The sequence below is a fragment of the Helobdella robusta genome (genome assembly GCF_000326865.2).
Source record: "Helobdella robusta unplaced genomic scaffold HELROscaffold_5, whole genome shotgun sequence".
In the NCBI taxonomy this organism is placed as follows: Eukaryota; Metazoa; Annelida; class Clitellata; order Rhynchobdellida; family Glossiphoniidae; genus Helobdella; species Helobdella robusta.
Genome location: NW_008705254.1, coordinates 7,280,019 through 7,296,247, shown reverse-complemented (window position 1 = coordinate 7,296,247; position 16,229 = coordinate 7,280,019). Strand labels below are relative to the sequence as shown.

Here is a 16,229-nt window from a genome sequence, read left to right as displayed (position 1 = left end):
GCAAATGGGTTTAAATATTTTGCTTATGTTATTTAATGAAACGTATTTTTCATTTTTAAATTCGAACGCTTCAAGGGCAGCGGTGCCCGCCCCCACTGAAGTGTAGCCGATATATTGATCAGCCATGGTGTGGGGAAAGGTAACGTCCCAAGCCAGGGACCGTCCCTGAGCCCATGGGGTGATATTGTAACCATCAGGCTTAAAGGCCCCTTCCTCTATCAAACCCATGGGTTCTTTTATAACTGGGATACCAGCCTTTTGGAAACATCGTACTAGGTATTCATTGACAGTTGTATGTCTGGCCTGTATGTATGTATTTATGTGTGTAATAGTATGTGTGCGTATGTATGTGTGTGTATATGTATGTGTGTGTATGTATATATGTATGTATGTATGTATGTATGTATGTATGTATGTATGTATGTATGTATGTATGTATGTATGTATGTATGTATGTATGTATGTATGTATGTATGTATGTATGTATGTATGTATGTATGTATGTATGTATGTATGTATGTATGTATGTATGTATGTATGTATGTATGTATGTATGTATGTATGTATGTATGTATATATGTATGTATGTATGTATGTTAAAACCAAATCATTGACGAATGACACCAAAAGCCATGCGTCTGACTAAATTTGATTTGATTTTTATTTGCTATAACGTCACTCAGCCACGTCGTCATTCAACTGCACATTTTCCAACACACAGACGCGCAAAAACCGCTGCAGAATGCACGAAATATTATTCATAGCAAAAAAATACTCCCTACTATCGCCTGACCTAATACTAATATGTTTACAAATCTGATTGAAAAACTTGGAGGTGTTACGGTCCATGGGGCCGGGGACCTCGATACAAATCGGTAAAAACTCCATCGAAGGGGGAAGACCCGTCACACTTCTTGATCTTTTCATCAGATGCCCTGGTTGCAGCCAAACCGCTTTCTTTGCTAGTAAGCTGCACGTAGCGTTCAGCAAAGGTGCCCGGAACGGTAACGTCCCACGCCAAGCACCTGCCGGCTCTCCAAGGAATCAAGGTACACCCGTCAGGGCGCTTACCATCATGCGCCACAATGCCCGACGGTTCCTTTAAAACAGGAATTGAAGCCTTGGAGAAGAGCCGGCACACAAAATCGTTTATGGCTGAGTGTCGCTGCTAGCGACCTCCGCCCAAACGACAAACAAGACCATGATGGCCAAGTTCATCTGCCCCCGCGCCGCACCTGCATGTATATCGACTCTGAACGGCCAACCCCAGACGGAAGCCAATGGCTGTCCTGACCGTTTCGTCATCCAATCTGGTACCCACCGACGTATTGGGCAAAGATATCAGCCAGCCACAAATCGCCTCGCTGGACACTGTCAGCAAGCGAGCCGAGGTCGCCGAGTCAGGGCTTGAGAAAAGCAACTCTTTGAATGTGCGTTTATATGCTTCCTCCAAAATGTTGCTCTGGGAAAAATCTTTTGGTTGGAATGGAGTCGATGGAGTACAGTGTAGGCTACTAAATTGCCGAAAAAGGGCAAACTGTAGATCAAGCGTGGCAGATGCAGAAGATTTATAAACAATTGGTGCAAGCTGAACCACGCTTAGTAACCCCAGTCCCCCAAATCGCACCGGCAGCTGAGCCTGAGACCAACCCTTGTCAGTAATATCGACGTTACAAATGGCTGAGAGGGCCACCCGCAGAGCACCCTCAAATTCGCCCAAAATGGCCGCATTAACCAAGTTGGATGTGCGCAAAAAATACATCAATTTCGGCAAACTGAGGGCGCCGCGGATGATTGTAAGCGCGTCGTGGATCGGGAAAAGAGAGACGCGTTCGAGGGCAAACCTTAGCTCAAAAAGTTTTTTATTAAAAAACCTGTCCTGATGATCGCCGGTCATCATTGGAGTGCCTAAATAATTTAATGATGAATGGGGCACTGTGGGGACATTAGCCAGCACGTGTGGCATTTGAAACGTATCATTTACGAGTAGTTCACACTTGTTTGTTTTTAATTCGAGACCAACGATGGATGCACCAACCCTCAGCGACAGGAAGTCGTCCGCTAAGATGTTACCCTCTGCGGCTAAACTGATATTGTCCAAGTAGCCACAAACAAACGCCGAAGATGACTTCGTCAACAGTGGGTGAAGGGTTAGAGCAAAAAGCATCAGTCCCAAAGGATCGCCTTGCTGTACACCCTCGCACAATTCCACCACCCAGGCGTCGTAACCGAGAGAAGAGACTCGGCCATATGCGGAATGACAAAAATTATAAATTTGAGGACAGTGCTGCTTAACTGCCTCTAACATTGAATCTCTTCTCAGGGTGTTGAAAGCGTTCTTGAGATCAGTCTTCAAGAATCCCATTGTTTTGGGAGTGTTGAAATCAGTTCACGTACGGCGTAGACGGCCGCCTCAGCACCACCCTTCACGCCGACGCCCAATTGGATAGGATAGAGTTTGGCTTTGATCTGTTCCAACACTAGCGCCAGAGCGCACTTACTGGCCAGCCTCCTCCAGAAATTCCCCACTGCGATAGGTCTGATCCCTCCATCTTTTTTGTTTAAAGCCACCAGACGGCCTCCAAAAAGAACGGCTAACCGCAGGAGGGCAGATCCCAGATAACAACAAATTTACAAATCGGGTGAGGTTATTTAACAATTCATCGGTGGGCATCGGACCGGAAAGTAAATTCTTTATGTGCTAAGGCCTCAAGCCATCCAGGCCTCCCGATGAACCATTATTAAACGATTTTAAAGCCGTCAACATCTGGGCTAGTGAAACGTGACCATTAGACGGCTCCTGCGCGGGGAAAGCTCGCCTGTTCAATGGAGTACTGGGATGAATAGCCCTGAGTTTAGCGAATGTCTCAGGCGAGCTCTCCGCCAGGCCCACGGGCAAACAAGCAAGTCTGACGGCCGCCGAGAGACTGCCCTGTTCGATCCGAGTAGTTACTGCACTAATCCAACTGTTTGGATTGTGCTTACGCGGTTTGGTGTTGTGGTCAGTGTTGAAGATTGCCACAATAATCTCGACCTCGGTCGAACTGAATTCGGCCAACCGTTTGATAACGTAATTGGCTTGATTAATTCTGCGACCGCCCCTGGTGGGCTTGAACAAAACAAATGCGAAAAAACAATGGAGCCTGCACCAATGGCCCGCGTCGCAGGGATCGTCACAAACGGCCTTCAATAAAGCAGACAATGCTTTAGATACCTTGTCTCTACACGGTTTGGGAACGTGATCAGATGAGCAGATGAGCAGTCTTCAAAACGGCCGTCAGCCTGTCAAAAACATGAAAAAAAACTACTTGGGAGGGACTCTCCGAGACCGACGCCGAAGAACCACGTGTGGCAACATGAGGATTGATGACAGGTGCGGCGGTAAGAGGCGGTCTCGCGGAAGCAGATGAACCAGCCAGAGGCTGGTCGACAACCTTGAGCGAACCAGGGCATTCCTGGCCCTTCAATTTGCCTCCATGTCGATATAGTTTACCGTCCGGTTTTATTTTATAATGATTTAAACAAACCGTGCATTGGTATAGGACCGGTGCCATTATGTATGTATGTACGGCCGTGCTGAAATGTGTACCGGTGTACGACTATATTCTTAAACCGAATAAATGGTTTGGATATTATTTCGTAATCCTCAACTGTCAGCCTAATAGTTTTTACTTGTTTCTTTCCGGTAACTATTACTGCTTCAGTTTTATGCTTTGCTAACTCCAGGTTCACTGCATACATCCATTTACTGATCTTTGCAAAAGTGATATTAAACGCTAGCTCTATTTCTTCCAGATGTTTTGCAACAATAACCACAGCTACATCATCTGCATAAGCCACAAGACTGATTTCCAACGGCAGTTTCAATTTTAGTAGGTTATTGTACATTACGTTCCATAGCGAAAGACCCAGAACGGAACCTTGTGGTACCCCTCCCGTTATGTTGTATTTTTTTGGTCCTGCATTTGTATCATATTTTAATTTTCTCAGTAAGAAATAGCTTACTACCATTTTCTGTAAATATACTGGTACGTTTAACTAATCAAGGGCACGCAGGATGCAATTCCAGTTGGCAGAGTTGAAAGCATTTTTGATGTCCAAGGTAGCCACCAAACAGTACTTCATTTTTCCTCCTTTTCCATCTTTTTCCTGCAATAGCATCTCTGGCTTTATTAACAACAAGATTCACTGCATCAAACGATGATCGACCTTTTCGGAAACCGAATTGATTGTTCGTAAGCTGCGGATCCACAACTTCTTCATTCCTCTGATGAATAATTCTTTTTAATATTTTACCAGCCGTATCTAACATACATAGCGGTCGATAAGATGATGGCTCTTCCGGAGGTTTCTTTCCCTTGGGAATAAGCACTAGTCTCTGCTGCATCCATCTAGTAAAAAATACACCTTTTCTGAGACATGAATTGTACACCTCCAAAAACAGTTCCGGTGCCTTTTTCATGGCTGTTTTTAAAACAATGTTTGGAATTCCAGTTTGCAGAGTTGAAAGCATTTTTGATGTCCAAGGTAGCCACCAAACAGTACTTCATTTTTCCTCCTTTTCCATCTTTTTCCTGCAATAGCATCTCTGGCTTTATTAACAACAAGATTCACTGCATCAAGAGATGATCGACCTTTTCGGAAACCGAATTGATTGTTCGTAAGCTGCGGATCCACAACTTCTTCAATCCTCTGATGAATAATTCTTTCCAATATTTTACCAGCCGTATCTAACATACATAGCGGTCGATAAGATGATGGCTCTTCCGGAGGTTTCTTTCCCTTAGGAATAAGCACTAGTCTCTGCTTCTTTCATCTAGTAGGAAATACACCTTCTCTAAGACATGAATTGTACACCTCCAAAAACAGTTCCGGTGCCTTTTTGATGGCTGTTTTTAAAACAATGTTTGGAATTCCGTCTAAGCCTGGAGCTTTGTTATTTCCTACTCTATCACTTGTTTCCATGAGTTGGCGTTTTGTGATAAGCGGGATGTCATTCATTTCACAACGTTTTCTTCTGTAATAGTGGCTGTTTTGTTGTGGGAATTAATTAGTAAATTTTTTGTTTAAGAACTGGGGGCAAGTGGGCAACGGTATTGGCTGGTTTTTCAAATGGAACATGACAGCTCTGTAAGGCCGACCCCACGGATCTTTTTCAATTTCATTGGTAAGATTTATCCAACATTGTTTTTTACTATTTTTAATTGCTTTGTTGAGTTTTAAACGAGCTTTCTTGTATTCTGCTTACAGTTCCTCATAATTAGGTTTTTTTCATGAGTATTGTATGCTTTTCTCGCTTTTAGGCATTCTTTTCGAAAAGTGCTAATGTTTTCATTCCACCAATGTACCGATGAGCGCTTCTTCATATAATGTTTTTGAGGCATGCTCGCATCGCACGCTTTTATAATTCTTCTCATCAAATCTTCTGCTTTCTTTTCAGCATTCTGTACGACAATTGGTTCACAATCCAAAACCACCATAAAAGCAATTGGGTCAAAAAATTTTACTTTCCATCCATTATCATTTATCCGCATCTAGGATTTTTTAAAGTTGGAATCAGCGTATACTTCCCAAAACAGTGCGCAGTGGTCGCTTGCAGTGTAAACATCCAAGACTTCCCAGGAGTAGTTTCCTTTAACAAGACGACTACTAACAAAGGTAAGGTCTACCACTGAGTTTGCTTCTCCTCTGATGAAAGTAGGTTTATCTCCGTTATTCAACAGAACTACATCTAACAGTGCGTTCCCCAATCTACCGCCCAAGCATTGAAGTCTCCGGCTATTGCTACGGGGGAGTATTGATTTGCATCTTGAGCTAGCCGATCAAAAAAGTCCACAAATTCTTTAAACGAAAAACTGGGTAAAGCGTAACAGCTATAGAAGTAGACATTTTCCACTTTTTGCTGTAACAAAACCTGCTTTAGTGTTTTTAATTCCTTTCTGAAAAGGAAGTTTGCCACAGGACCAGATGACTGCTTTTCCACTGCTATCAATTTCCCACGGTTGCGTATGTATGTATGTATGTATATATGTATGTATGTATGTATTGCAAAAAATGAATTATTTGCGCTACTAAGAATATGTACAGCCAAAGCGCCTTTCGTTGACCCGGGTAACACAATATATCAGCAAATAGTCGGTATAGCAAGACTCTCCATTGGGGGTACTCTTCGCATTCTTCTATGTTGCACATATCTGATATTCTTTTCAGGTCTGATAACACGCCCAAAATTTCATTAGCTAACTTCTTTGTTGCAGCATAAAACAAATATATGTTAAAACTCATAACTGATAGAACAAATACTACAACGAGATTGAGGACAGAGTATAAAATAGTTCTACGTGAGAGTGGAACTGCGCCATAGATTTGCACCATTGCCAAAATTGTTTATTTTAGTGAAGGTAGCGACGTCCTATATAATTAGCAAAAGGATGAAACTTTTAAAAATACTGAATGCGCAGAGGAACTGGTCTTTGGTTGAGATTTAAACGAATTTTGCATTTGAGTTAATCAAATAAAACATATGATTAAAATAGCGTCTATGAAATCTAGAAAAATTCGGTAAATTTTTGGTTGCAGCTGAAAGAATAAGTTCAGTTAAATAAAATTAAATAAAAAAACAAAAATTGTTAAGTTAGGAAAAGATATTTGAAAAAAGCTATGTTGGTAAAAAAAATAAATAATAATGTAGCTGGATTTAAAAATGTGGGTACAATCAAGTTGGTGATAATTGAGCAGCGTATGCATGGAAAATTCCCAAAAATGTAATAGTTTTCAGAATAACAGTATTTAGTGATTACTATTTTTTGTAAAAATTTGTAATGGTAATCTTTTCTGTGTAATTATATTTTAAAATGTTCTTTATTGGTTCATTTTTTAAACTGCAACTATTTGGCTAACTTTCGAACTGCATTTGTTTCGTAACTTGACGCTTACATAACATTACATAACATAACATTATTGACGCTTTATAACATGGTTCAATAAAATTGAATATTTTTAATTATTTTTCTTGATTTACCCCTAAGCTTTTTTATTCTCTTCAGCTTTCAGACTTTGGTTTTGCAAAACTGGTGAACGGTCGCACATATACTTGGTGTGGTACGCCAAACTATATCGCACCTGAAATCATTAAAATGAAAGTTTGTTTAATAATTATAAATTCTTGAACAAACACAAGCTGTTGTTTTTTAATTGTTATTTAAAGAAGTTAATTCACAACATTTCAAAATTAAAAAACAACAGCTTGTGTTTGTTCATTATATTTTCGATTATATTTTTCGAAGTAAAATATATAACGATTTATGAATAGCTATTTTATTTAAAAGCCAAGCCGCTTTTTTTAACCGCCCATAACTGTAAATGTCAAAACTAAGAAATTTATTAATTTGCGAGTCGACCTGCCACACACGTTTCCACCTATTTTTAACTTGGGTTTATTATATTATATTTAAAACTAAACCTTAAAAAGACAAATAAGCAAATACTTTTAAGCTAACAAACATTTATATTAAATTTTTTTGCCTAGATTGACTGCGATTATCATAAAATATCAATTTTTTATTAATATATATTTAATATATTAAAACATACTTAATTAACCAATCTGAATAAAATTTGCCAGTTTTAAATTACCGTCATAATGAATGACTAATGAATAATTTATATTCAGATTCATTTGCAAGGCACATTGGAAATTATTTAAATATTTTTGAAAAAATTAATATACAAAACTTTAATGAAAGAATGTTGTTAAAATTTATGCATTAAATAAAAATATATACACAATTTAAAAAAAGGTTAAAAACTTTTTTGTTACGTAGTGCTGTTAAAGACGGGTTACTCAAAGGGGGGGTTGAAATAATTGAACGGCCTCTAATAACTTTTTTATTAAATAATATGTTCTTGGTTTAACTTATATTTTTTTTTTGAATATGGAAAAAAGACTTACTTGAAAACATTTAATTGAAATTTTAAATTTCAAAATCTAGATTGTTTTTAATAAATGTTAAATATCAGGGTTATAACAATTCTGTAGACTGGTGGTCATTTGGAATTCTGCTCTATGAGTTAATTTCTGGCAATCCACCGTTCGATGATGACGACCATTCCAGAATTTATTCCAAAGTTTTAGCTGGTCAGGTACGTTTTTTTCACTTGAAAATATTTTGTAAATATCGATTATTAATTGTCATTATCAATTACCATTATTAACATCGTTACAATTAGCATTATAATGTTTACTTCAACACCGCTTTCAGAGCCTTTCATCCGTCATATTGAGCCTAATTAAATCCATAAAAAAATTTATCAATTGATTGATGTTTATAATAGCGTTGAAAGTGGTTCATGTTATTATAATGTTCAAAATCCTATTTAGATTCTGATTATGACAGATTTTTTTAATTTATACATGAAATGCATTAATATCTCTTGTCCAAATGTTGTCAAAAAAGATAGATTTAGAAAGCCATGAATGAATAATGAATTGTATAATATCAGTTTACACATAAACAACTTGCATAATATTTATTTGTGTAATCCTTCTTTCTGTAACAAGATTAATGTATGTAATAAATGCAAGAATTATTTTATCAAATTAAAAAAAATCAAAGAAAATCTTTTTTATGATAATAAAAATTGCGCAATTGATGATAATTGCGCAAGGATGACACGCTAATTCGTGAAGCGTTCCATATTTTTTAAGTTCAGATCCAGTCGATAAAGACCAATATCTGAAGTTATCAAAGAAGTGCTCCAATTTAGCCAACTCATATCGCAAAAATAAAGAACAAAAGTTGTTATCAAAAGCGAATATTCGAAATTTTTATCATTACGTCAACAATAAACTGTTTTCTAAACCTCTGGTTACTAGCTTGAGAATTAATAATGTAAATAACAATGAAACTAATGATCCCATTGAGATATTCAACGAATATTTTGGATCAGTTTTCACGATTGACGACAACAGTAGTAGTTCGCTATCAAACCGTACTACAGAATCAATAGAAGACATTTGTTTCACTCGACATACAGTTTATCTCGCTCTTCTTAATTTAAAAAAAAAACATTTTCAGTAGGTCCAGACGGTATACCAAACATTCTTCTCATTGTGTGCATCAAGCCTGACTCTTCCATTGTGTCACATATTTGACATATCGTTCAAAACTAATTCTTTACTAACAAAATGGAGGACAGCTTTTATTACTCCTATTCATAAGAAAGGTCCAACCAATCTCCCAAACAACTACCGACCAATATCACTCACTTGTTCATCATGCCGGGTTATGGAGAAAATCATCAACAAGAATATATTATCTCACTTGTTAGATAATAATTTAATCTCCAATTTCCAATACGGTTTTTTGCCTGCGAGATCAACTTCTACCAACCTCTTTAAATTTTTAAGCGATCTTTTATCGATTCATCAACAAAAGGAAAGATGCGACACAGTCTATCTTGACTTCCGATTCCGTTTCGCATGCCAAACTGGTTTGTAAATTAAAGGCTTATGGGGTGTCTGGTAGCTTGCTTATGTGGATGACTGATTTTTTACATGGCCGTTCTCAAATCGTTCGAATTCAAAATAGGCTATCAAATTTCATTGCAGTTTCTAGTGGTGTTCCTCAGGACCCACTCTATTTCTAATGTTCATCAACGACATCGAGGATTGCATTTCATCAAACCCTGTATCGATGCTACTTTTTGCTGATGACATCAAATTATATACCAGTTCATCAAATTCCGTACAGTTACAACAGGTCATCGACAACATTGTTGTATGGAGTAACAGGTGGCAGCTACCACTTTCTCACAACAAATGTTCTCTGTGTTCGTTTTTGCCAGCATCTAGAAATGTACCAGCCGTACATCATTACTCAATTGATCACACGCTTTAACGCCTGGTGAGTATTTTAAAGATCTCGGCGTAACCTTCGATAATCAATTGAAATTTAATCATCACATCAACGATATCACGCACAGAACTCCTACTCGTGCTCGTCTAATCAGCAAATGTTTCACATCAAAGAGATAAAGAGCTAATTACCAAAGCCTTCTGCACTTACGTTCGTCCTTTGTTAGAATACTGTTTATCCGTTTGGAGTCCTTATTATAAATATCATGTATGCAAAGTGGAATGTGTTCAAAGACGATTCACAAAAGCCATTACTTCAATTCGCCTTCATCCGTATTTGTTTCGACTGCACACTGCTGGAATTCAAACCTTAAAACATAGCAGAGCAATTATTAACTTGTGTCTTGTGTACAAACTATTAAACAAGCTTGTCATTTCAGATTTAAACGATCATTTTTGCCTCTCACAATATTTGTCAATTTCGTGGTCATCACAGTAAGCTGCGTGAACCAACCACCAACAATAACATCACTAAAAACTTCTTCTGTAACAGAGTTGTCAGAGTGTGGAACGCTTTACCGGAAGAAGTAGTTTCATCTCCATCTTTTACAGTTTTCAAAACTAAATTACTTGCTACCAATATTAGCAAATTTTTGATTTATTTATTGATGGATTTAACTAGTTTTATTTTTCTTTTTATAAAATGCTTACCAACCATTACAAATTGCTTATCAACGACCATTTCGTTTTAACCATTCTATGTTGTTCTTACTGTATTACCGTATAAGATTTAATTTTTTTTTTATCATTAACTGTCGGCTTAATCACTAATCATTAGGTATCTTAATGTTTTACCTAACCTACTGTAATCGACTATATTTGTTTGTCAAACCAAACGTCAATGACTATAATTGAAATTATGTCACTGTGTTCATATTTTTTGTCCAATTTCTAATTCACTGTATACATGTCAAACTGAACAGCAATGATCGAGATAATGAAATTTATTTTCAAAGATCCATTTATTTTCTATTTGCCATTTTGTTTATTTGAACTGCAATTTATTTTGTTTTTTGGTCAGACTGGGTAAGTGGTCCGTTGGGCCCTCTGGTCAGTTACGTTAATAAATAAATAAATAAAGTGCATCGTTAAACCGAAGCCAACTGAGTTGCATCATTTTAAGGATGATGACTCTTTATTAAGCAAAATAAAAATAGTTTATGAGATAAATTTTTTATTGAACAAAGTAGTAAATTAACCACTGGTAATTAAATTAATTTATTTCCTAACTTATCTTTGTTAAACAAATTAAGTTTTCCATCATTTCTGGCCGTTGATACATCTCCTGATGAAATCATTTTAATAGCTAATAAATTAAAAAGTAAAAATAGTTATGTCGGAAACCTTTTATCAACAAGGTTGTTAAAGGATACTATCCGTACTATTGCAAATCAACTTACATCTTTATTTAATAAATTTATAAAATAAAGACTCGGCCACTTTTCAAAAAGAAAAAAAAAGAAATTGGTAAAAGTATTGCCCATATATGAAAGTGGTGAATATAATGAGTATGGAAATTATAGACCAATATCTATTTTATCAGTGTTCTCAAAAATAATTGAAAAAATGATTTTTAACAAAATGTGGAAATTTGTATTAGTTAACAACGTAATAAATAAAAATCAACTTGGTTTTGTTTCTAAGTCAACCACATAGAAAGCAATAGCGATGTTATATAGATTCGTTTTAAGAAACTATGAATCTAAGAAGTTAAGTGCTGGTGTATTTATAGACCTTAGCAAAGCTTTTTTAAACAAGTTTATATCATGTTTATTTCAAAAAGCGAAACATGAAAAAAGGCCCTAAAAAAAGTAAAATTTCAAATAAATAAGAACCCTACAATCTTTGACTAATCATGAAATCCTAATTTATAAATTGAATAAATATGGCTTCCGCGGGGCTATCTCAAATTTGTTCCAATTTTATTTTAGTAATCGTAGGCAATATGTTTGTGTCGGTGGTATTGAATCATCTTCTTTAGAGATTGAATCTGGTGTTCCCCAGGGTTCAATCCTGAGCCTTTATCTTGTCAAATAGTATCAAATATTTGTACTACCATTGTTATTGCCGACAGTGGCTCAACTAGGAAACCGAAATTTAAAAAAAAAATATTAAAAGATTCGGTCAAGGGTCAAAATTTAAAAAATCACAAATTGTATAAGTACAATCAAGCAGACAATTAATTTTATTCGTAAATCATCAAAGAGAGCTCACGTTTTTAAAAGAAATATTGAAAGTTCTTTAGAGTCTGGTAGTAATCATCAGAAAGTAGCAAGATTATGTGACACGCGATGGGTAGAATGTCATAAAGTCACAATGAAATTTGTTGAATTATATCAGAAAATCAAAGTAACACTGAAAGAAATTAGTAATTGGAATGATGAAAATGCTCAGAACAGCTTTTTGTCGCTATTAATCAATCAAAATTTGTAATATCTTTGTATATATGTGCTCGTTTCAGTACGTTAATTTGACCTTATTTCAAAAGTTCTTCAGAATCCGCATATAGATATTCTTCAGTATATTGAACAAGTTTCTGACATGGCGCTAATTTTAAACAATTATCGACAAAATGACAATAATGACTTTCACAACATTTTTGTAAAAGCTGAAAATCTACTATTGTTGGAAATAATACCTGATCTGAAAAATTAACTTGTCTTATTTTCGAACGTTTGCTTGTTAAATTGTGTCTTATGATGCTACATAAGTATTTTATTTGCTGGAGAATGTCGACGGGCACAGGTAAAGGATACTACTGGAAGTGTCTAGCCACTATCCAGCAAGTAGGCGGTCTTGGTGTAATGGTCGCTCGTTACTAAGGGCTACAGTAGCGTTCGGTCCTGCCTTGGCGACAAAACAGCCTTATTTAGGGAGGCACTGCTTTCTCCAACTGGAGAAGGGACTGGGAAATGTGTCCTAAAAAAGCTAACAGGTTGGATGTTGCTAAACTGGAGGACAAGTCACCTCAGGAGTCTTTCAGCCGCGCATTATGCACCGAAATGATTGAGAATACTGATCTTGATTGGCCACATTTTCAAACGGTCATACAAAACGTTTCAAAAAATGTGCTCGGTCACTGCCGGGGTGGGCATAGGGACTGGTTTGATGAACGAGATATGGAAGGTCGTAGATTGCTGGATGTTGTGCACAAAACACATCTTGCTTGGATAAATGACAAAAGCAATGATGCAATGTAGGTAGCCTATTCAAATGCACAAAGTATCTTGCAGAAGGAGCTGCGCAGAATGAAGGAGTCTTGGTGGGCGGCGAGGGCTGACGAATTACAGGTAGCCGCTAACCGTGGTGATTCGAAGCTATTTTATAAAAGCCTTAAAATGGTATATGGGCCACGTGACTCGGGAAGTATACCAGTGCGTTCACGAAATGGTACGTCGTTGATTAAAGATGGCCCTGGCATCTTGGCCCGTTGGGCAGAGCATTTCTGCAGGGTGCTAAACCAAAAGACCTTCTTTGATGACTCGGTCCTGTCTGAGCTGCCGGATTGGGAGTCCAATTATGATCTTGAAGTTTCCCCTAGTTTGCAGGAAGTGGATAAAGCAATATCTCGGTTGTCATCTGGAAAGGCGCCAGGTTAACATGGGTTGCCTGCAGAGCTGTTCAAACACGGTAGTCCGCATCTCAGGAAGAGATTGGTAAAGCTTTTTGAACGCATGTGGGCAGAGCGGTCGGTTCCTCAGGAATTCAAAGATGCTCTGATCGTTCACATATTTAAAAGAAAAGGTGATCGATCAAGGTGAGTGATTGCTGAACGCCTGGCAATTTTGTTGATTGATTTTGTTATCTAGGCGAATATGTTTCCAACAGTGCAACTATCGATGATGATATTACAGCAAGGGTTGCAAAAGTAGGTGCTGCTTATGGTATGCTGACCGGACGTCTTTGGAAAGAACACGGAATTACTCTTGCTACCAAAATTACGGTATACAGAGCAGTCGTGGCCCTGTACGCAGATACAAAAACAGCCTTAAAGAAAACATGGAAAAATGTGGTCTAGACCCCAAGGTTCTTTGTGTTGATGCTTTGCGACGCTCGGAATGGAGAAGGTCTACCCAATCGGCGGTTTCCGCTTTTAAACTGGCAAGCACGTACAGCTGCCCTCGCTGTAAAAAGGACTCGACGAAAACAGACGGCCCGAAGCGGCGATAGTACAGGTGTATGGATTATGGATCTGTGGAACATGTGCACGAAAATGTTCGTCAAGGATAGGACTTTTGGCTCATTCTAGGACTCAACAATGACCAATGACCAATGCATTCAATATATATATATATATATATATTATATATATATATATATATATATATATTACCTATTGGTCGCGACACCTCAATTTGAGTTTCTTGGTTACAATAATTGAGTTGTGTTATCTTGAGCCTTAAGCCTTATTCGACAGGCTACTGACGAGTCTCGTGAGAGACGAAACGTACGTCTGGCCTATGGCGGGTAATGGTTTACCAATAATACCTCTTGCGACTGAATGGGTTCTTAAACCTTGTAACACGAGATGTTGTTCTTACCTATTGGTCGCGATACCTCAATTTGAGTTTCTTGGTTACAATAATTGAGTTGTGTTATCTTAAGCCTTATTCGACAGGCTACTGACGAGTCTCGTGAGAGACGAAACGTACGTCTGGCCTATGGCGGGAAATGATTTATCAATAATACCTCTTGTGACTTGAATGGGTTCTTAAACCTTGTAACAACGAGATGTTGTTCTTACCTATTGGTCGCGACACCTCAATTTGAGTTTCTTGGTTACAATAATTGAGTTGTGTTATCTTAAGCCTTATTCGACAGGCTACTGACGAGTCTCGTGAGAGACGAAACGTACGTCTGGCCTATGGCGGGTAATGGTTTACCAATAATATATATATATATATATATATATATATATATATATATATATATATATATATAAGAATGTATTTTTGGTTCAAGCTGTCATTTATACAGTTATTAGGAAATATCACCGCATTTTCCGCATTGTTTAGCTTGTAACTGAGTTTTTCAATTTTTCGAACAACTATTTTATCGACATTATTTCTAGTTATTTTAGACTGCATTTTTCCATTTTTCTTATATACATTTACCTAAAAGCTTTTTTTCCGTAACCTTTTCCATTATCAGTGTAATAAAGTTAGTGATATTGTTATATTAGTTTTTATTATTGCAGCTCTGACATACGCAAAACCACTTACAATGTTACAGATATATATCATCTATATATCTTTATTATGTTCTTCATATCTTCAACCAATGATATGAAGCAGCCATCTTTCGCCACAAAGGCTGTTTATCCTTTTCACACGACGTACACATGTATTTTATGTGCACGCGCAAGCACCGCATCATATACGCTGAGTATATGATAGCCATTGAGATGTTTGACTCAGCACGCATTTGAACCACTGAGCCATCTCGCCGGCCAATGTAGTTCATCTGGTATTTATAGTATTTTTTAACAAAGGAACTCTATGTTCTATTGTTTTTTTGTGTGAGTAATTTCTTTGTTGGCAGGTTCGTTACAGCCTGTTGTTGGATGTTTATTACAGGGTTTCTATTTTCTATTAATAAAGCCTCTGTCAAAAATAATGTCAATTTTTCAAACAATCTTTTTCTGTCACTTTCTACTATGCATTCTAAAAACTCCTCTCCTTGTGGCCAGTTGGGGATAAATATTGAAAATCTGTATGATTTGTAAGTTCGTTGAAACCAGAAACAATCCTAGCCGAATAAGAATAAGCACTTAGAGTAAGTTCTTTGCGTCGCCGTATGTGTGAATCATTAGATCACAAACCTTGTTTGCCAGTTTTTCATTTGATTTTGTAACAAATTTTCCTATGGCAAAATGTTTACGAATTTCACCTGGTGGCAATTTTGATAGTCGAAATGTTTTCACACAGATAGTGTGATACAGCTGCCTACAATGGCCTTCTACTACTTCAGTGCAATACCGAGTTATTTTAGAGGAAGAAAATCCAGTTATTGCTCCCTTTGACGTGCCATTGGAACTGACTTACATAACTGTCAATTTCTACTTTGTCAAGTTCATTGACTGCAGCGTACTTAATTTATTGTCATCCGATTTAACGTCTGCAAGTACACCGGGTGCGGCTGGTGATGAGCCCATCACATACTGTTCAACGTCTTCAGCAGAATCATGTTAAGAGGCAGTGGCTGAGGAATCACACATAAATAAAGATGAGGCTATCGAAGATGATACGGGTGTCACAATTTCAACTTTTTCAGGTTTACTGAACGTACTTGTAAGCCACTGCTGCATCATTGA

At 37.3% G+C, this 16,229-nt stretch overlaps 2 protein-coding genes across 2 annotated transcripts in view; one reads left to right on the top strand and one right to left on the bottom strand.

The window, feature by feature from the left end:
• HELRODRAFT_67852 (hypothetical protein) overlaps window positions 1–8,214 on the top strand; it is a gene marked incomplete at both ends in the record, with an annotated part of 36,300 nt that extends 28,086 nt beyond the window's left edge. The window contains 2 exons of the mRNA XM_009026897.1: window positions 7,047–7,142; window positions 8,020–8,214. Coding sequence (XP_009025145.1) covers window positions 7,047–7,142; window positions 8,020–8,214 — 291 coding nt within the window. The remainder of the gene's footprint in view (window positions 1–7,046; window positions 7,143–8,019) is intronic.
• A 3,629-nt stretch (window positions 8,215–11,843) lies between these two features.
• On the bottom strand, window positions 11,844–15,003 carry HELRODRAFT_163917 (hypothetical protein; the record flags this gene model as incomplete). The annotated part of the gene is made up of 5 exons (XM_009027648.1): window positions 11,844–11,941; window positions 14,030–14,108; window positions 14,432–14,575; window positions 14,677–14,778; window positions 14,911–15,003. The coding sequence occupies 5 exons, from the start codon at window positions 15,001–15,003 to the stop codon at window positions 11,844–11,846; spliced, it is 516 nt and encodes a 171-aa protein (XP_009025896.1).
• Between the last annotated feature and the right edge of the window lie 1,226 nt (window positions 15,004–16,229).